Genomic DNA, 21,388 nt, shown 5'->3' with positions numbered 1-21,388 from the left:
GCACTAATTCGAACTAACTTAATTCGAATTAGTTAATTCGAACTAAGCTAATTTGAACTAGTGCATCTAGACCTAAAAACTAGTTCGAATTAGCGTTTTGCGAATTCGAACTAGCATGTCCACATTGAGTGGACCCTGAACCGAAGTTAAAGCTGGCTGGAACCAGTGCCGGCAGGGCATCAGGTTAGGACTTAGAGTGTGGAGCTGCTGTCTCAGGCTAGCCGAGGGCTGTGCTTAAAGAGACCCTCACCCCAGACAGTTCTCATGGTTCCCTGCTTGCTTGTCTACCTCGATGAGGGACAGCAAAGCAGTCCTGACTTGGAGTGCCCTGAGCGCCCACACTCAGCACATCACAGCACTCGGCCATCAGCCCAGCTACACTTGCTGCAGGCTGCCATCTGGGAGGGTCAATCGGGGGGCTGCAGGAGAGCTTCCACCCCGAGGAGCCCGCAGAGCCATCCCAGTCCTCCCCATCGGGGGCTCATAGCCCATTCCTCCCTCACCTCCTTCCACTTACCCCTCCCTAGCCCCCCTTCCTGATGTACAAAATAAAGGACACGTGTGTTCAAAAATAGAAACTCTCTTTATTTAAAAAAACTGGAGTCGGGGGGGGGGGGATTAACCTCTGGGGAGACTGGGAAAAGGAGGTGGGAGAGGGGAAGAGAGAGGGTGGGAGAGGGGAGGGGGAAACCTGGGAGGAGGGAGCTGGAAGGGGGAAGCCAGGGGAAGGAGGAGGAGGGGAAGTATCAAACTATGGTACACCATATCTTCAGTACTGTGTACAGATGTGATCTCCTCACCCCAGATGTTTTGGCCTTGGGTTCCGAAAAGGGCAACTAAAATGATCAGGGGTTTGGAACAGGTCCCATATGAAGAGAGGCTAAAGAGACTGGGACTTTTCAGCTTAGAAAAGAGGAGACTGAAGGGGGATATGATAGAGGTCTATAAAATCATGAGTGGTGTGGAGAGGGTGCATAAAGAAAAGTTCTTCATTAGTTCCCATAATATAAGGACTAGAGGACACCAAATGAAATGAATGGGTAGCAGGCTTCAAACTAATAAAAGAACATTCTTCTTCACAAAGCAAATAGTCAATCTGTGGAACTCCTTGCCACAGGAGGCTGTGAAGGCTAGAACTATAACAGAGTTTAAAGAGAAGTTAGATAAAGTCATGGAAGTTGGGTCCATGGAGTGCTATTAGCCAGGGGGTAGGAATGGTGTCCCTGGCCTTTGTTTGTGGAAGGCTGGAGATGGATGACACGAGACAAATGGCTTGGTCATTGTCTTCGGTCCATCCCCTCCGGGGTAGCTGGTGTTGGCCGCTGTCGGCAGACAGGCTACTGGGCTGGATGGACGTTTGGTCTGACCCAGTACGGCCGTTCTTATGTTCTAAGCTCAGAGTCGGGGGTCTCACTGGACCAACTTGATTGTCATGGAAACCTGCTCCTGGGTTCGCATGTGGCCTTTGGTGGCCAGGCTGGCAGCTATCCTGCCCTAGATGGCCACTTTCCTGTGCCTAGTGCGGAGATTGTGGACCTTGGAGGCCTCCCCTCCAAACCAGGATGAAGTCCACGGTCTCCGCACTAGACAAGACGGGCACCCACCTCTTGCAGCCCTGGGCAAGCTCCTGGGAGCCGTCAGCCTGGTCCTGGGAAGAGGTGGAGGGCTGGGTGGCAGCAGGTGGCTGGCTCATGCCATGCCAGGTGCAGGGTCTGCTGGCTGGGTGCTGGCAGGCTTGCACCTGGCATGGGCACCATAGCCAGACCGTGGCCCTTTAAGGACTCTGGGGATAGGAGGGGGGCAGAAGAGTTTCCCTGGTTGTGCCCAGAGTGGCCATCAGGGCAAGCTGGGGAGGGCTAGACTCCCATTAGTTCGAATTAAGTGGCTACACAGTCCTTAATTCAAACTACTTAATTCGAACTAGGCGCTAGTCCTCGAAGAATGAGGTTCACCTAGTTCGAATTAAATGCTCCGCTAATTCGAATTAAGTTCGAACTAGCGGTTTGTATGTTTAGCGCCTATTAAAGTTAATTTGAACTAATGGCTGTTAGTTCGAATTAGCTTTGTAGTGTAGACATACCCTCAGTGAGTAGCCAGACATGTGGTATCTACCCACATTGCCTTCACATCATTACTGTCAATAGCTTTTATATGTGAAGTTCAAATATTAAACAAATTACAGGCTTGATTGTGACTTTAGGCTGGAGTAGGCAATAATTTTAGATGTGGGGTCACTTCACTAATTTTTAAGTTGGCCCTGGGCTGCCCTGGAAGGAGCAGGACCTCTGGTGGAAGGGGTTGGGTCAGGACACTTCCATGCTCCCCCTCCCACAGACACTGATTAGCCTGGAGGTAGGGGACCACGTGAACTCTTTGCTCTCACACTTTCCCCACCTAGAGAGAACTGCCAGCTGTTCAGCGCTGGCAGTTTCCTCTAGGCACTCGGCCCCTGGAAGGACAGAAGGAGACTTCACAAGCTTCCCCCAACCACAGGCCAATCAGGGCCTGAGGGTGGGAGGAGTGCGCATAGTGTCTCGCTCCCTGTCTCCACCCTGCAAGGGGTATGTGGTACTTAGTATGAAAGTGCTATGCACCCCTTGCAGGGCAGGAGGAGACCTCACATGCTTCCTGCCCCGCCCAACAAGGAGCACACGGCGCTTTCACTCTAAGTACCTTGTGCCCCTTCAAGGGCAGAAGGAGACTTCGCATGCTCCCTCATCCCCAGACCAGTCAGGGCCTGGGGGTTGAAGGAGTGCACAAAGTCTCTTGCTCCCTGCCCTTACCCTGCAAGGGGCATGTGGTTCTTGCAGGGTGGGGGCAGGGAGCAAGAGACTTCACACGCTCCTCCTGTCCCCAGGCCCTGATTGGCCGGGGGGGGGAGGGGGGAAGGGAGGAGAGTGGCAGGGTGTCCGTGGGCCAGATCCAGCCCACAAAGGCCCCTTTGTCCACCCTGCTTTAGGCACTGCCCTCCGCAGGGGTGGTGGATAAGCAACATTACCCTAACAGGCGTTGTGACTCAGAGATACACTGTTGAGTCTCAAGTCCTTCCTTACTATCACCTTGCTCTGGGGCAGGGGTACAGCAGTTTGTGGATGGCCTATCTCAGCATTGCAAATACAAACCTGTTAAATGGGCTCAGCTGTTTTTTCCATTGCACGGAGGAGGGAAAAAAACAAAGGTCTAGAACAAAGGTCCAGCCCACTCCTCACTTTGCCCAGTCCTCTCTCCAACCACCTGCGATCGGGGATGGAGTAAACAGCGCCCTTCTATTCATACATGCCCACACTGAAAGTTCAGGCAGAAACCCGTCTATGGGCAGCACAGAAGCCAAACTCAGAGAGGAGCTCAAGAGGCTAACGCATCCTTCTTTCAGTCCTCTCTAAAACTGTTGAGCGACTCCTTTACGAGTTGTCTGCAAGTGTTCAGTGTATGGTGTCTCAGAAAGACATTCCAGGTCACTAGTCAGGGGTGTGGTCCCTGAGAAGGAAGGATGGTTCAGCAATTAGGGCACAAGCCTAAGACTTGGAAAATCTGGGTTCACAGATCTGCTCTGTCACAGACTTCCTGGGTGACTTTGGACAAGTTATGTGACTCTCTGGGCCTCAGTTCTCCATCTATAATATGAGGATAATTGCACATTCTGACCTAACAGGCCCATGGGGAGGATTAATATAGTGAGATGCTCTGACTGTAGGCACCTTTGAAATACTTTACTCAGATATCCAGCAGGTAGCATGTTAGCACTTACATACCTGGTCAGCTCCTGAAACCCAGTTTTTTCAAACCGCTCTTCAGAGGTGATCCCCTGTAGCCAGTAAGGCTCTGTGGCTGCATGGAAAGTCGAGCTAGAGTCCCAGAGCCTGACCTGGCAGATTTAAAGCTGTTTACTGTTATAGAGACACAGCTTGTATTTAGGAATCAAAACAGAAGATTTAAATTATATTAATTATGATATCAATTAGATTTCTTTCCAAGGGAGTAAGGACCACCAGTCATCGTTGGCACTGATTCATGACACCAAGGGCCAGTCTACACTTACAGTGATGCAGCTGCCTAGGGAAAATGCTCTTACACTGACAGGATAACTTCTCCCATCAGGATAGGGGCTCTACCGCCCCAAGAGATAATATTTACATGGATGGAAGAAGCCCTCCTTTCTTTGCAGCTCTGGGTACACTGGGCTCTAACTTGGCCAGTCTTACCCATAGGCAGAGAACGCAGCTGTGTAGGGCATCCAAACATTTGGGGCTCCACTGGCTCTTAATGTCCACTCACCCACTGCTTCCTATCCCTGTTCTGTGTCTCTATTCCTCCAGAGAAGAGCTAGATAATTTAAAGTGAAAAGGCTTGCCAGAGTTATGGGCAGAACACTGAACCTGTGAAACAGACACTCAAGTGGTAATGAAGTCATTTAACAGGCATTTGCCAATCCCAGGTATATACCATCAGTTTCTGAATTGACTCCGTTAGTTTACAGGACCTTCATTTAAAATTTATTTTAAAAATATTTTATTGGTGTATTGCTGAAGATTATAAAATCCCATCTCTAAAAATCTTATCCCCCCCCCCCATTTCCTGGGCTGCCATTGGGTACATGGGCACCAGTTTAATAATACTGTGTAGGGCCCCATAAGCCCTAAGGACAGCCCTGGGCACTAGGGTTGCTCAGCACACTCCAAGGCTATGTCTATATTCGCAGCTTCTTGCGCAAGAACATCTTGCGCAAGTGTTCTTGTGCAAGAAGTCTTGCACAAGAAAACGTCCACACTGCCATGTGTGAGCTGTGCTTTTGCTCACAAGAGCCCATGGCAGTGTGGACGCTCTCTTGCACAAGAAAGCTCTGATGGCCATTTTAGCCATAGGGATTTCTTGCGCAAGAAATCCCTGCTGAGCGTCCACACTGCCCTCTTGCGCAAGAGCCCCTGCACAAGAGAGCTTACACCTGTTAAAAAAGAGCGTAGTTCTTGCGCAAGGAGCCCCCTCTTACCACGCCGTACTGTAAATTTACTTGCGCAAGAGCGGGTGGGCAGTGTGGACGCTCTGCAGATTCTTGCGCAAGAACGGCCATACTTGTGCAAGAAGCGGTGAGTGTAGACATAGCCCAAGTGATGAAGCAGTTATACTGACATAAGTTCCAAGCTTGGATCAGTTTTCTCTCAGAGGCTTATGCTGGGATATAGATTTGTCTGTAGGACTTCATGATTAATATGGTGAGCTACCTCACTGAGAACAAGGAGAGGCTTTCTGTTGTAGTGCGTTCTATGTTGCCAGGTCACAGTAATAACTAGGAGCCTATTAAAGCTAGAAAAATGGAAATATAAGAATAGCCACCTGCTCACCTTCTCTCCTCAGGCTCTGGCAAAATAGCCATTTACACATGACAAACATTGGTAATCACCACTTCAAAGGTTAACGAAGTAAGAGCACTTACCTCAGGACATACATTCCAGCCCCTCATTAACAGTGATGATATGGGCTTGGGAATTGAATACCCTATTGGAGGCCGAATGTGATGATAGGCCATATCTGCTGCTGCTGCAGCTATAAATAAAACAGTATAAGAAAGCTTAATTATGGTTCAAGCATAAAAAATATTCACATGCCAACACATTTTACTTTGGTATTTGAATGAAAAACAGATCTGAACAGATGGAAATGCTTAAGTATTAAACTTGCAAATGGAGTGGTCAAAGAAGTTTTCCAAGCCATCAAAGTACTATTTTTAATGCATTAGGTTAAAACAACCAACAGCCCTGATAGATGCAAACACATTTCTGCCTGTGTTTAGCTTGGCTGAAAGTGATCTGATCCAGGTGCAAACCCTGAAACAACATCCTTTGAAAAAAACATCAGTTGACTGTCACCTCACACATGATATAATAATAAAGAGGGAAAGATTGAGCAACTTTCAATAACAGGCATTAGATGCATTTGATTTATAGAGAAATTGGTGCCGGATTCTGACTGCCTAAATAGCCTACACTGTGGTATGGCTGAAGACTTGAAATAATTCCAAGCATTCATGTAACGAAACCCAACCTGTGTGCCCTTTTATATATGCTAGTTATGATGGACAAAGAAAAAATTGCTATAATGTTCCCCTAACTGTGTTTATAGATACAGTGACTTTAAAAAAAACCCATAATTAATCCCACTGCATTCTTTTTAAACAGCTTAGATGTGGAAAGTCAAAGCAAATGTCTGCCAGCCTCATAGCAAGAGCTAAGTAAAATTCTTTGTTAAACTGACACTATTAAGTGATCCATCACTAGAGTATATAGCATCTGAGGGAGACCAGGAGATTGCAATCTTGAGATTGTAACAAGAATGGTTTAATTTTTTTTAACCATATCCCATTCTCATTACAGTCTTTGTCACAAGAACAGATTAATTTGTGCCATTGTCTGTTCTCATTGCAATCTTTGTCACTGTAATGAAGTCTCAGAATGTTAATATCAGATACAGTCTGTGAATCGTAGCTGCATGCAGTAGGGTGGGCAAGCACATTTTGCCTAATTTTGGTCCCATTCTAACACTGATTTGAAAGTGTGATTCAAACATTACTGGGTTCATGTTCTGCTTAGGAGAGACAGTGAATAGGAGCAGATGGGGAAAAAAGATGTTAATGAAAAATAAATATAACATACTGCTTATCTATTTATACAGAGTCTCCTCTTTTCCTATAATATATTACAGGAAGATTGTGCTCTGTATTAGGAATAGAAGGACACCCAAAAAGTTAGTTTGATTCAAGTGGGCTATGCATGGTATGATATATACATGCACACACACACACAGTACTGTACTCTCTCTCTCTGTGCGTGTCTCATATATATACACACACACAATATATCACAACATACACACACGGGACAGTACGTGGTGCAGGGTCGACTGATCCCTGCAGGAGGATGGGGATATAGGGCGGGCCACATAGAGGGCTGGAGAAGGGGGGTAGGAAGGGCCACCAAGAGTGGAAGGGAGGGGGCACTCTATTCAGACAATTAAAATTTTAGCAGGGACATAGGAGGGTAGTGCTCTTCTGGAGTGCTACCATGTGTGTGTATATAAACAGAAGTAGGTGCATGATGCAAAAAAGCATAAAAACTGCAATTTTTTGGACCTTACTTGACCCCATTTATCTATTTTCCATAGACATTAATAATAGCATGTTTTGGTTTGGAAGAGTGTTAATAGGAAGAAAAACTGTCACAGAAATACTTGCATGAACCATTGTGAAGATGGACCCTTTGGAAGAGTTCTATAGAATTTTTTAACAATGAAAATATAATTTTCTATATAAGTTATATGAAATACCATAGATTTTAATAAGGAATAGTCCCCTTCCCATAAGTTACATGAACCATTTTATAAAAATGATAAACAATGGGATATCGTAAGGAATTTTTTTTTACTGTAAAACTGAAGGAGAAATTGTATTGAAAAGTCAGCCTTCTGATAGGGAACAATGTTCACATTATTAAAATCTTATGACATATCAAAGATGTACACATTTGTTCTGAGACAGAGATGGAAATAGAAAACAGACTTGCTGAAATGGTGATGTAAAACCAGGGTGATGATAGGGGTCTGCTATAGACCACATAATCGGGAAGAAGAGGTGGATATCCCTTTAAAAAAAACAAAAACTAACAAAATCATCAAAAGCAAAGGACTTGATGGGGAACTTCAACGACCAAACATCTGTTGGGAAATAAATACAGTAGGCCACAGATTATCCAAAATGTTCTCAGAATGTATTGGAGACAGTTTTGTATTTTAGAAGAAATTAACTAGTAGAGAAAGCAGCTTCAATTGTTTTTCCTCTTAGTCTTACTTCCCATGGGACATTGCCTACCAATTCCCCGAGTTTACTAAAGTCTGCCTTCTTGAAATCCATTGTCTTTATTTTGCTGTTCTCTTCTACTATTCCTTAGAATCATGAATTCTATCATTTCACGATCACTTTTACCCAAGCTGTCTTCCACTTTCAAATTCTCAACCAGATATTTCTTAAAATCAGATCTAGAGCAGCCTCCCTCTACCTTCTGAAATAAAACAAAAATTGTCTCCAATATGTTCCGAGAACTTTCTGGATAATTTGTGCCCTGATGTGTTATTTTCCCAACAGATGTCTGAATAGTTAAAGTCCCCCATTACTATTAAGTTCTGTGCTTTGGATGATTTTGTTAGTTGTTTAGAAAAAGCCTCATCTACCTCTTCTTCCTGGTTACATAGTTTGTAATAGATCCCTAGCATGACATCACCGTTGTTTTTTATCCTTTTAACTTTACCCGGTACTCACAACAAATCTGTCTCCCATGTCCATCTCAATCTCAGGCAAAGTATATATATTATTACTACATACAGCAACACCTCCTCCCCTTTTTTTCCTTTTGTCAGGTTCTTAGAGCAGACATCACTTTAGTGCTCATTAAAAAGTAGCAAAGAGTGCATTTTCTGGTAATTCCTCAGTATAAGTATTACAGTTTTGTATTGTCTCACCTGTTTTGGGAATTGGTATGGTTGACAACCAATAGTTTTTCATTACTGGCCATGGGACATGCTGCATCTTTGCTATTTTAGAATTACATGATATGGTATTCAACAAATATTATATTTGACTTAATACTGAAATGATTTCACTGGGGATTCTATTTGATTCAATAGATGCACCATTTGATAAAATAAGTAGTGATTTTGATTCAATAACCATATAACTGTTTCTACAATCTGAAAAATGGGTATCTATTTCTGTATACAGCAAACCTGTACTGAATTGGATAATATACTTGATTCACTAGGGCAGGGGTGGGGAACCAGCCCCCGGTTTGCCTATATCTGGCCCCCGAGACTCAGGCCCCCCCAGCCCGCCACGCTACCCCACCATAGGGCAGGAGCACACAAAAACTACTAGGATGCTCCCCACCCCCAGGCTCAGGTGCTTGAAGGGAATGTGGAGAGTGTCTTTCTTCTCAGTCAGGGGCAATGTCAGGGAGGGATTTTTTTGTTTTTGCTGTTGTTTTGCTTCTCACCTGTGTGCAGCCCCTGAGTGATTTTTCTGTGGGTCAGGGGCCCCTAACCCTAAAAAGGTTCCTCACTCCTGCACTAGGAGATATAGAAGTGCTATTACTGCAAAGACAACATCCATTTTCAAAAGGTGATGCATAGATTTTACAAATGCTAAGTTTTTATAATTAGATATTTTTTTCAACATCTAACTATTCCATTGTACTTGACCTGAATAGCTTCCTATACTTCTGTGCCTATACAAAGGTCAATATTAGACAGAGAGTAGGTTAAGAATATATAAGTAAAGCTACAGGACTCCACAAACAGCATACAAAAATGGTTAAAAAGAAAATGTCCCTCTCATCATCTTAAAAAGTATATAGTTGGTGAAAAATAGGGATTTATGTTTTACATAAATACTCATTATCTGAACTTCGGCAACGAGGGTGGAATTTACACAAAGATATAAATGATGCCCCATTTCTACAATAGGCATTTACAAGATATGGCCCTAAATCAAATGTACACAATCAAGTTCAAACATAGTTTTCTTATTTAAATATACAATACAGAGCAATTTTTCACCTTTGCATCTGTCCAGATAAGGACAGATCATACACTCCACTCATTGAGGCCCTCTAACCCAAGCATAGGCTCTGAAGCCAAAACTTCTATTTGTCACTGCTCACGATGGTCCTACTAGCTCCAGCTCCACCCTTTCCACCTGCACATGCCTCTCCCCTTTCCTAGGGGTCTGGCAAGTTTCTCTGCATCCCTGAACCTGGGGATAATAAAATTCCCAACAGAGCAATTGGGAGCATTAATTAGTTGATGTGTTAAGGGTAATGATGATGGATGGATGGGATTTTAAAGTTCTCATTGACTTTAATGGGAGTAAAATTAGGCCAACACTTACTACTGAAAGGCCTTGTGGAAGCACACTTTAAAATGGGGTTCAAACACAAAGAGAAATATATTTTGGTTGGTAAGGAGGGAGTCATCAAAAAGAGATTATAGAAAGGGCACTGCCTCAGGAGCATACAGACAAAATAACATGGGACTAAAAATGGACCTCTGAGAAGCTGCAAGAACAGAAGCAGACACCAGCTCATCTAGATATTTGGGAATAAAAAGTGCCAGCGCAAAGACTACAGACAGGTAAGAAAAAGACTAAGGCCAGGTCTATATTACACCTGGAAGGTCAGTTTAAGGTATGCAGCTACAGCATTGAGTACCAGCGTCAACCAGGGGCGCCCTCAGTGTTTGATTTAGCGGGTCCTTACTAGAACTGCTAAATCGAAAGCCAGAAGATCAATTTCCAGCGCAGTAAGATTTAGGTGTTGCCTAAATCATGACACCTTCCAGAAACATGGGTTTCATGTTTCCTTCTTTTGTCCTTCCTCCTGCAGGAAGGTATACTTCTCTATACCATTTTGTTGCTGTATTGTGCTCCAGCTTCAGTACAGTGGAGTATTGATGACATGCCTGGTATATCAGCTGTGGTGTCTTCACACATCTGGTATCTGATACAGCACACAAAGAGTTAACTCAAAATGAAATAGGATAAATGGCAGGCATGGTAATGTCATGCAACAGGAGATGAAGGTTTGGACTACGGGGCAGTGGAGCTTTGTCCCAGAGGGCATACTGGTCAGAAAACAAAGTAGTGCAATTGGTAGAAAGATAAAATGGAGGAATGAAATTCAGGTTAGGAACCTGGCATGACGATTAATGTTTGTATATTCCTAGAAACTGAAGTAGCAATGAGTCGGCTGTCTGACCGCTATATTCAAATGTATAGCTAATACAGTTTAGAAATTCGACATCATTTAATGAATTGGAATACCCCTACTTATTGATGTCAGTGACAGCTACACCATCTGTATAAGCGAAGTTGATTTTTTTGAACAGTGGGAAAACCTCCAAAGGATTGTAAAACTGGCATAATTGTGCAAAGAGCAGAAGAGAAATGAATCTGGATTTAATAAGATCTCAGAGGAAAGGGAACAGGGAAACTTTCTCCATCAGATACCAAAAATAATGCCAGACTCTAGGATCAATAAGTATAACTATAAATGTATCTGTTAAGGAGGAAAGTCGAATGAATGGTTGATGCCCAGGACAAGAAAGCCTAATTAAATAGGAATCAAAGGATTCCTGTTTACAATAGGGAATTATGGAGTTTTTATATGTGGCTAGACTGCTAGAGAAGAAACAGACACAAGAAAAAGAAAAGGAGGCATTAGTGTCTGAGTTAATTCACTTAGCAAGGAATCTTCTCTCCCCAGCTCCAATGAATTCCATTTCAGTTCAGAATGCTTCCCTCTAGCTCTCTCCACTTCTTAAGCTTGATATTAGAGCTGAAATTCACCCTTGTGCGGTAGGGCAGCCGAAACCCTCTGGCTACCTCCAGACTGCATCGCTCTGTCGGCAGAGGGATGCAAATAAAGCACTTCAAAAGTGCAAATTAGCCCGGGATTTAAATATCCTGGGCTTCATTTGCATACTTACATTCCGGCGCTGTGTCTATCATGCACCATTTCGAAAGTGAAAGTGCTGTGTAGCCGCGGTTCTGCCGACAGCGGGGAGCTTTTTCGACAGATCCTGTACTCCTCATTTTTTGAGGTTTATAGCATAGTACAAATGGCCCAAAGGGAGGAACAGGAGTGAAGCCTGCAGGTGAGCACGTCCCTGCGCTGATGTCCCCCAGCCAAGGGGAAGGGAAACAGTAGCATGCAGAGCTGCTTCCTCCCTCTGCCAGGCAGCGTGACAAAGCAGGATCCTGAGCACCAGCTCCCTGATTCTTCCCCCCACAATGGGAAGCCAGTGCTCATGCTTCAGCCCTGAGGGAGGGGGCATCAAGGCTCAGAGACTTGACACAGGGTTTGCCCCACTGCAGAGAGGGGGAGGCCGCAGGCAGGTGGGCTGCATCAAGGCAAGCCAGGGGACCAGCCCGAAGGTTTCCCAACCCTGTTTTATAGCCTTGTGTTCATAACACACAGCACAACACTGGAGAGCAGTGCAGGATTGCTGGCTCATAGGTTTTCAGGGCAGTTGAAAAGTCTCTAGAAACCTAGTAGGTTGTCCATGGAGCAATGGGATTGAGAAACCTACATCATGTAATGCTGAGTCTGTCCCTGTGAGGCACTGGAAACTAATCTCAAAAACAGCCTGCATCCAGTTGCACTGTAGGATGGCTACCCATGGTGCATTGCTCTCTGTTGATGCAAGAGATGCTTGCACATGACTACTCGGGATGTAAAATTTTGATTAATTGGCTAATTAATTGGCTCCAGGGTTGTTGCTCCACTTCAAAGGCAAAAACACTGCGGGGAGCACAGGGCCAGCATGGGACTCAAGTAGTCCCATGCTAGACCTATGCTCCTCGCAGAGTTTCAAAGCAGCAGCAACACATGGAGCCTGGGTTACCCCTCCTTACCCCTGGCTCCATGCGGTGCTGGCTCTTTGAAATGCTGCATGCATCCCAGGCCATCTGGGAACTCTCAGATGGCCCTGGGCCACATGTGGCATTTCAAAGCAGCAGCTGCATGGAGCCCAGAGGGCTCCATGCAATGACGCTGCTTTGAAGCACAACCTTCTCTTTCCCGCCCTTGCTGCCTCTTTCTGATAAGGGAGGGCGTGAGAAGCGACTAGTTGACTAGTCGTTCGTATCCCTAATGCCTACATGACACAAGGAGCATTGTGTGGACATGCAACAGCGATTTAGTTACAGCAATGGCTGTCCATCAATGTAACTTAAATCAGCTTAACTCTGTGGTATAGCTACAGCTATCATTTATAGACTTGAGAGGTGCACTGCACTTGTGCAGGGTCTATGCCCTTTAGTGAATTTCACCCTCAGAGCTGAAACAGAATTTAACTGGTATGGAAAGCTTTTCATGAATGCTCTGTGCAGTGGTGAATTTCATCCAGAGGAAGCAGAGTTAAATAACAATGTGTAAGGCCACCTGAAAGTGGTTAATATTATAGAGCATCAAGAACATGAAGGCAAGAAACAAATAAATCTATCACTCCATATGAGTATATCTACACTGCCACATTATTCCAAAATAACTATGCGAGCATCTACACAGGTAGCCCGTTATTTTGAAATAATTTTGAAATAACGAGTGGCTTATTTCATTTTTTTTAAAACCTTATTCCATGAGGAATAACACTTCTTCCAAAGCTCCACTGCTGCTATTTCAAAATAGCTCCTCCCCGAGACCATTCAAAGTATAGAATCATAGAATCATAGAATAATAGGACTGGAAGGGACCTCAAGAGGTCATCGAGTCCAGTCCCCCGCCCTCAAGGCAGGACCAAGCTCCACCTACACCATCCCTGACAGATGTCTATCTAACCTGTTCTTAAATATCTCCAGAGAGGGAGATTCCACCACCTCCCTTGGCAATTTATTCCAATATTTGACCACCCTGACAGTTAGGAATTTTTTCCTAATGTCCAATCTAAACCTCCCCTGCTGCACTTTAAGCCCATTACTCCTTGTCCTGTCCTCAGAAACCAAGAGGAACAAATTTTCTCCTTCCTCCTTGTGACACCCTTTTAGATATTTGAAAACCGCTATCATGTCCCCTCTTAATCTTCTTTTTTCCAAACTAAACAAGCCCAGTTCATAACTGTTTGTAGTTATCTAGGGTGATGGTTTTGTTAACATGTTACTTAATGCTACATACAACATAATACATGTAATAAATATTTGTTTTAACAATGCAGGGATGAAATTAATTCAATAAGTCATTTATGACTTTTAATTTAGTATTAGAATTATTTATTTTATAAATTAATTGAACCATTGAGGAGATCCTGATACAACAATAATAGGTACTTGAGAAATAAGATAGACAGACAGATAGATAATTGTGTAACATTGTTTATAGTTATATTTGATAGATAATTGTATCCCACTGTTTGTAGTTATATTTGATAGGTAATTGTATAAAATTGTTCATATTTATATTCTATTCGATAAATAATTCAATACAGTACAAGGGAAAATTACTTTTTTCTACAACAAAATTTCATACACAGACCAGTCTTCTTCCCTCTAGTAAGAAAGTCATTTGAAGTCCCCATGTCTCATAGATGTTGCAGGTATCACTGCTCTTGTACTAACTACCACCCTATCCCTCCACTTTCAACTACAAGAAAAAAAAACACTCTAAACTTCTATGGCTTTACAGTCTCTGGAGTCACATTCTTTCATTCCCCAAAATAGCACCCAAATCCAGAAGCACACTCAATTTCCTATGTTTTCTGGTACCTTTACAAGGAAGAATTTTAGGTGACTACTGCACAATATGAATTCTAGTAGAATGCAGGTTAATGCTATGAAATGCAGCTACTGTATTACAGTTCAAAGATGTGAGTAGTGTTCATGTTCGTTCAGTGAACATCTTACCTGGTTTGAGGTGAGCAAATGGAATTTCACCTGTTAACAGTTCCCAGAGACACAAAGCATAGCTGAAAACATCAGCTTTTATAGTGTATCGAGTGCACTGAGTGAATACCTCAGGGGCCATCCAGCGTAGATTCTGCACATAAAAAAAACCCTATCAATAATACGTTAATGGAGTGTTTTGTTCCTTTGCAGAGGAACATATCTTTCCCTCTGTTTTCCCTCCCTCCCTTCCTCCATTCACAACAAGCTAACAGATAAATCTTCTAATGACAGTCACAGTTCCATACAAAACTCATGCAGTAAATCACCATACATTATACTGTGTCTTCAGCATTAGAATGGAATTCATTTCACCTGCATAAAGCTAGCATAATCAGGCTTTAAGTAAGAAAAGAGTAGGGTTGAGACTGGAGCAGGAGTAGAAATCCACATTTCCAGTCTGAGACCAGGGTACAGAGCTTAGCATGTCTAATTCCTTTTATCTACTGCTTCAATTTAAAAGCTGGAATAATGGCAATGACAACTGTGCAGGGTAATAACACTATTGGATCTATGCATATATTAATCCTTTGGCTTCTCTCCTGAACTATCATCTCATTCTGCAGGCACCCATCTATGTAGCTGTTATACAAACAACCTGCCACTCACTGGGCTCTTGAAGCATGGTGAGTCTTAGTGTGTCTACATAGCACCCTTACCTTGAAATAAGCTACGCAATTTGTGCTGCACAAATTGGGTAGCTTATTTTGATGTTATTTCGAAACAGCTTATTTCATAGTTTGGAGCTGTCTACACAGCACCAAATTTCAAAATAACTCACTATTCCGAAATTCCCCTTAACCCTCGTGGAACGAGAGTTACCAGGATGTTGGAATAAGACACCTATTATTTCAAAATCTATTTCAAATTAATGGGCTGCTTCAATAGATGTGGAATAGCTATTTTGGAATACCATTTGTTCAAGAACTCCGCAGTGTAGACAAATCCTTATTCCTGTCCTCTACTCCAGAGTGAATTTCATCCATAGTTCTTAGATGACCAAGATGTTCATGTTTCTTTGTGAAACATCGTTCTGGATCAAACAGCCACCAAATCTGCATTGACAGCCATCATGTCTCCCTCTTGTATGGTTGGTTTGTATTGCTTAATAGGATGACATTATTTCTAACACTGCAGTCTACTCTATTCCAGAGTAATGGATTCTGATGCTGCAATGTATCATTTATGTATTGTTACCATTTTTTTTAATACAAAAGGAGGAGGAAATGGTTTGGGCTACATTTTATAAAATGTATGTTCAAAAGCACCAGTCAGCATTTGGGCATTATCTTTTAAAACTTTGGGTCCATGTGAGTAATTTATGTGAAAAAGAACTCAGAAAGAAAATCCATGTTGGATAATGGAGTCCCCATCAGAAATTCAGTCTATCGGGCTAAGTCTACGCTATGAAATTATTTTGAAATAATAACTCCTGAAATAACTATTTCAAAATAGAGCAGTCATACAACAAGGCACCATAGAAATAGTGCAGATTTATATCAAAATAGTGCAGCTACACTGATTGAAGCCTGAATCGCATTTGAAGCACTCCAGGAAAGAAAGCAGGAGAACAGTCACTTCCTGTAGCTGCTTCTGGGGCTAGCTGAGAATTGTGTTTAAAGGGGGCTCCTCTCTACATCTGCATCTTTCATGCCTCTTCTGTACTGCTTACCCCTTCGGCAGACAGCAAAAACACGCTGCACGCTCTGGTTGCCCTTGTGTATGCCACAGTACTTCCAAAGCAGTGCCGGGTTCTTTGGCCTCCTGCTTCATTTCATGGTACAGTTCATGTAGACTGTCCATATGGTGCTGCACGAGCACGAGGACCAGCCTGGACTGGGGGACCTTCCCAACCAGGCCCAGGTCCTCATGATGCACCAAATTCCCTTCCATCCTCCCCTGCACACCGTGCAACATCGCATCTGGTGGCGGAAGACCAGTTCTGACCAGTGAGACCAAATCATCACTGAGTGGTGGGATGATAAGCAGTGGCTCCAGAACTTTTGCATGCGGAAGGATACCTCTCTAGAGCTCTGTGAATGGCTTGCCCTTGCCCTCTAGCAATGGGACACCTGGATGAGATTCACCATCCCCCTGCAGAAGCACGTTGCCATTGCACTTTGGAAGCTCGCCACGCCGAACAGCTACCACTCCATTGGGAACCAGTTTGGCATGGAGAGATCAACAGTCAGGGCCGAGCTCATGCAGGTCTGACTCTTTTACTAAGTTACTAGGAGGGTGGTGAAGCACTGCAATGAGTTCCCTAAGCAAGGGTAGAATTTCCATTCCCAGAAATTTTTCAATCTTGGTTTGACAAAGTCCTGCCTGGGATGGTTTAGTTGGGGTTGGTCCTGCTTGGGAAGGGGCTTGGACTTAATGACTCCCCAAGGGCTCTTGCAACCCTGTGATTCTCTTGCAACCCTGTGATTCTATATTCTGATGATTTTATAGGTAGTGAAAGCCATCAATGCCATCCTGCTGCAGAGGGTAATCACCCTGGGCAACAGGGACCCCGTCGTTACTGGCTTTGCTGCCTTAGGATTCCCCAACATTGGGGGGCATTGACAGCACCCACACCTGCATCATGGCCCCCAACCACTGTGCCTCTGAATATATAAATAGAAAGGGGTACTTTTTAATCGTGCTGCAGGCCCTCATGGACCGCCAAAGCCAGTTCACGGACACTTATGTCAGGTGGTTGGGGAAGGCACATGATGCCCACATCTTCCAGAACTCTTGTGTCTTCCAAAAGATGCACACCGGCACTTTTTTCCCTGACCACACCCTCAGGCTCAGGGAAGTGGACATACCCATGTGCATCCTGGGCAACACAGTCTACAGTTTGCTCCCCTGGCTTATGAAGCCCTACACAGTAATCCTGGACTCCACTAAAGAGACCTTTAACACCAGGCTCAGCAAGTGCCACATAGTTGTGGAGGGTGCCTTCAGCTGCCTCAAGAGGAGATTCTGGAGTCTCCTCACCCACCTGGACCTCGACAACCAAACATCCCCCAGGTGGTGGCAGCCTACTGTGTGCTCCACAACATTCATGAGAGCAAGGGGGAGACTTTCCTACCAGGCAGGGGGCAGAGCATCTAAGCAGGGCTTTTGAGCATCTAGGCATTGCTGTCATTTAGCGAGCCCATCGGGGGCTGTGCTCATCTGGGAGGCCTTGAGGGAGAGTTTCAACCACCAAGGTCACCAATGAGACTCTCTCCCAGGCTTCCTCACAAAGGGCCTCTGCATTGCCCGTGTGTGGTTTTCCTCCTCCACTCTTCCCTCCCCCCTTCCCACCGTCCCTGAAGACCAAATAAAGAAGTCTCTTTTGTGTGAAAACACAACTGCATTTTTTATTTGGGGAATATATAACAGGGGATGGAGTGAGGAAAGAGCCTGGGAGGGGGATAGTGGGATTGGGTAGTTTGGCTTCCTTCTATGTTCTGCACATTCTGGGTCCAGCAGTGGGAGTGTCCTGCAGAGAGAGAACTTCTATCCCTGCTTGCTGGAGAAGACGGGGGGGGAGTATTGGGGGGAGAGGGCATGACAGCAGCAGAGGCCGCTTTCTGGGAAGAATGCTACTGGGGTCCTGTGACAGAGCATCTGCCCTGCACTGGCCCTTTAAGGGCAAAAACCCTGCTTGGAGTGAGGGCTGAGAACCAAGCCCAGCAGAGGCAGTTATGGCTAATTAGGGGCCAGCTGGGGGTTATATAAAGAAGGGCTCCGAGAGAGAGAGAGAGAGAGAGAGAGAGGAGGATTCACTCTTGCTCTGACTGATGAGCAGGAGGGGCCTGGCTGCCTGGGAAGCAGGATGCTTCCTGGAGGTAGACCAGTGCTGGGGAAAGGCAGGCAGAGCTGGGGAGCTCTGGCCTGACTTCACTCCTATAAGACCGCTGTAAGGCCTGAGGTAAGGCTTGAGAGTACTAGGGCTGCAGTAGGACTTTGTTCCCTGGCTTTTGTGTAGCCCTGCCACAGTTCTTTTATTTTCATGCATACCTGGTCCTGGGCCAGGTGCCCCTTCTGGACCAGGCTGGTGGCTATCCAGCCATACACATCTGCATTTTACCTTCTGGTGTGGGGATCCTGGAGGTTTGTCTCCTCACCCCAGACTTCAAGGATCTCTGCATCAGTCCAGGCCAGTGACCTCTTTCACCCCTGGCCAGGGGCTTCAAATGTGGCTTCAGGTGTGCTTGCAGTCAGGGGAGGACTCAGAGGGAGCGCTGGGACCATTCATGGCACAGAAGGAGGCTACTGTGTGGCACGGGGATGGCAGAGCTTGTGTGGTGCCACAAGCCCTCTCCCTTCTGCCTGCAGCTTTAAAGACTGCAGGAGAATGGGAGCATTGGAGTTGTCAGGTGTGTATCTAGAGTAGCTACAAGGGCAGCTGTGAGTGGTCTCTGGAGGCCAATTATTTCAAAATAACAGCAGCTGAGCATCCACACTAACGCTATTTCAAACAGCCATTTCAAAGTAGGCATTATTCCTCATCACGAGCAGGGGTTATTATTTTGAAATAAAAAGCCCATTATTTTGAAATAATTTCAAAACAACAGGCTTACTATGTGGACGCTCACCTTATTATGTCAAAATAACGGGAATTATTTTGAAATAACTCCCAAGTGTAGACGTGCCCTCAGACACTGTATTGCACTATATGTGCAATGATTTGCAATTTTGTGTCTAAGAATTCAGAGGTGATGGTGCTAAAATGAGAATCATATAACTACTTTGTTTTTTTGGGTACACAGTAGGGAGCCTACTGTGAGTGCATAGTATGCATGTTTAGTACCCAATAATCTCTGCTATTATAAAGGCTGATCTCAAGTACTGAGAAAAAAATAGCATACAAAAGAAACAAAGCATTACACTGTCACTGTACAACATGATCCATTCCAGAAAAAAAATCTAATCTCATCATTCTCTCCTAGGCTGAGTTTGCACATAAACATTGTACTAATTAAATAGAACAGAACAAGAAGCAAACCCCAGGTTGCTTTGTCATGTTGTCTTCATCCAGGGACTGCAGAAATCTAGATTCTGAGGGGGGAAAAAAAGGGAGGAAAGCTTTTGACATAAACAGCACTACAATTAAACTTCATTTTACAGAAATCATGGTGGAAACTGAACACTGCTATAAAATAGGAGTTTTGTAAAATCAAGCAGAAATACAATATCTCATTATTAGACAAGGATACATGAAGGCATTCCTGATAAAATGGAGCTTCTTACATCAGTGAGTTAGATCTTCAACTGTTATTAATTGGCTATTATTATTGGCTTTCGGGGTGATTTATACCAGCTGAGGCTCCTTCTCAAGAGTTTTTAAACCCAGGGTTAACTGCTCTGGTGTGTCTAGTCTCATTTAGATTTAAAACCAACAACTAAAATCTATGCTAAAATTCAAAGGCACAGTAGAGTGGCACTCTGATTTCACGTCATACTTCCTCTCAGCTGGCAGGTGATATAAAAAGTGACAAGCTGCTCTAGCTTTACACTGGGAGGCTGGAAAAAGCGCCGCTTCTCTCCAGCCAGCTGCATGACGACCTACTGCTCCTCTGATCTGTGCCTCACTCCCGGCCCTGTTCTTGCATTGCCAACTCTCCTGGACCAGACAGATCAGACACTTTACAGTAAATGGCATCTGGTCTGGAAGAGCTGGCAGCCCCTTTCCACAGCTTTAAGGCTCCTCCCTCCTGCAAACCAGCCGTTGGGGGAGAAGGTACCAATGCTGATTGTGTAGAGTATCAGCACTGCTAGGGATGGCCCTGATGCTGTGCAACTGAAAATTGTGGGTCAGAAAGCCTTGGATCCAGCTTGAGCAGAAATATCTTCACTGCTATTTTTAGCCCCATAGTATGAGCCTTCCTAGCCTACATCAGTTGACCTGAGCTCTGAGACTAGCTCTCCAGGTTTATTTCATGGTGGAGATGTACCCACAGTTCTATATCTAAATGGAATAGTCACAATCATCTCTTCAGATGAAGATGAAAGAAAGTTATCCTGGTCCCTGTTGCTTTAGAATTCTGTGATAACCGTGGGGCTCCAACACTACCCCTGGACTGGGAAGTCTAGTAACAAACGATGGGAACACATCCTCAATTAAAGAGACAGACAAAACCCTTGCCATGTCCTCCATTTGCTTCCTCCAACCCTACCCCCTCACTACATTCTTATCTAGACCAAGGCTTGGCTCTTCAAACTTCATTAATGTCCCAGTACAAGTTAGCCATGGGGTTGTGTGTTCATCTGCACTGGTTAAGTGAGATCTGTGGAGCAGGTGCTCATTGGTATTCTGAAAGTACTATAGCTTGTATACGGGCTGTAGCCTTGCCCCTCTTTCACTCTCCACACAACCCTATACACACCTGTAATAAGACAGAGTACAAGATGGAACCCTGCAGAACTCAGCAGGACACAACCGCGATTGCCCAAATCTACTCTCCAGGATCTTTTGCAGAGAAATAATGAAGCAAAGGGCAGCCTCATTAACTTTCTGATTCATCAGAGAAAACAGACCTCGTTTTTGAGAACTTGCTGACATTTTTCAGATTAAATCACCAAAATCTCACCTCCAAAATCAGCAACAACAGCATGGCCATCTTCATAGAGGAGAATATTGTGGCTGTAAAAAAAAAAACAATTTAACTGTATGAGAGTGCCCTGAAGCACTAGGGTATTTTAAGGTTTTGTCTCTCTGTTATGCTCTCTAGCATCTCAACCCCCTTTTAAGTAGAGGCTTGTCTGCAGAAAAGCCACCTCATTCTACTGAGTATACATACCCACTCAGAGGGCTTAAAAAAAAAAAAAAAAAAAAAAAAAATGCAAACCTGACAAATTTATAAATCAAAATGTCAGTCATTTTCCAATTAGATGTAGAACAAATACTTTTTTTCATTAGTAATAGATCAAATATAACAG

General features: G+C 44.3%; 1 protein-coding gene across 3 annotated transcripts in view; it reads right to left on the bottom strand.

The window, feature by feature from the left end:
- Nucleotides 1-21,388, bottom strand: part of LOC102460847 (serine/threonine-protein kinase TNNI3K) — a 213,073-nt gene that overhangs the window by 50,447 nt on the left and 141,238 nt on the right. For all 3 annotated transcript variants that reach the window (XM_089780463.1, XM_006130399.5, XM_075936240.2), the window contains 4 exons: nt 21,040-21,092; nt 19,455-19,507; nt 14,435-14,567; nt 5,432-5,541 (listed from right to left, as the gene is read on the bottom strand). In XM_089780463.1, the coding sequence (XP_089636589.1) occupies nt 5,432-5,541; nt 14,435-14,567; nt 19,455-19,507; nt 21,040-21,092 (349 nt within the window). The remainder of the gene's footprint in view (nt 1-5,431; nt 5,542-14,434; nt 14,568-19,454; nt 19,508-21,039; nt 21,093-21,388) is intronic.

The sequence above is a fragment of the Pelodiscus sinensis genome, chromosome 9 (genome assembly GCF_052426305.1).
Source record: "Pelodiscus sinensis isolate ZL-2025 chromosome 9, ASM5242630v1, whole genome shotgun sequence".
Lineage (NCBI taxonomy): Eukaryota > Metazoa > Chordata > Testudines > Trionychidae > Pelodiscus > Pelodiscus sinensis.
The sequence above is the reverse complement of the archived record's forward strand: the minus strand, read 5'-3'. Positions and strand labels throughout refer to the sequence as shown.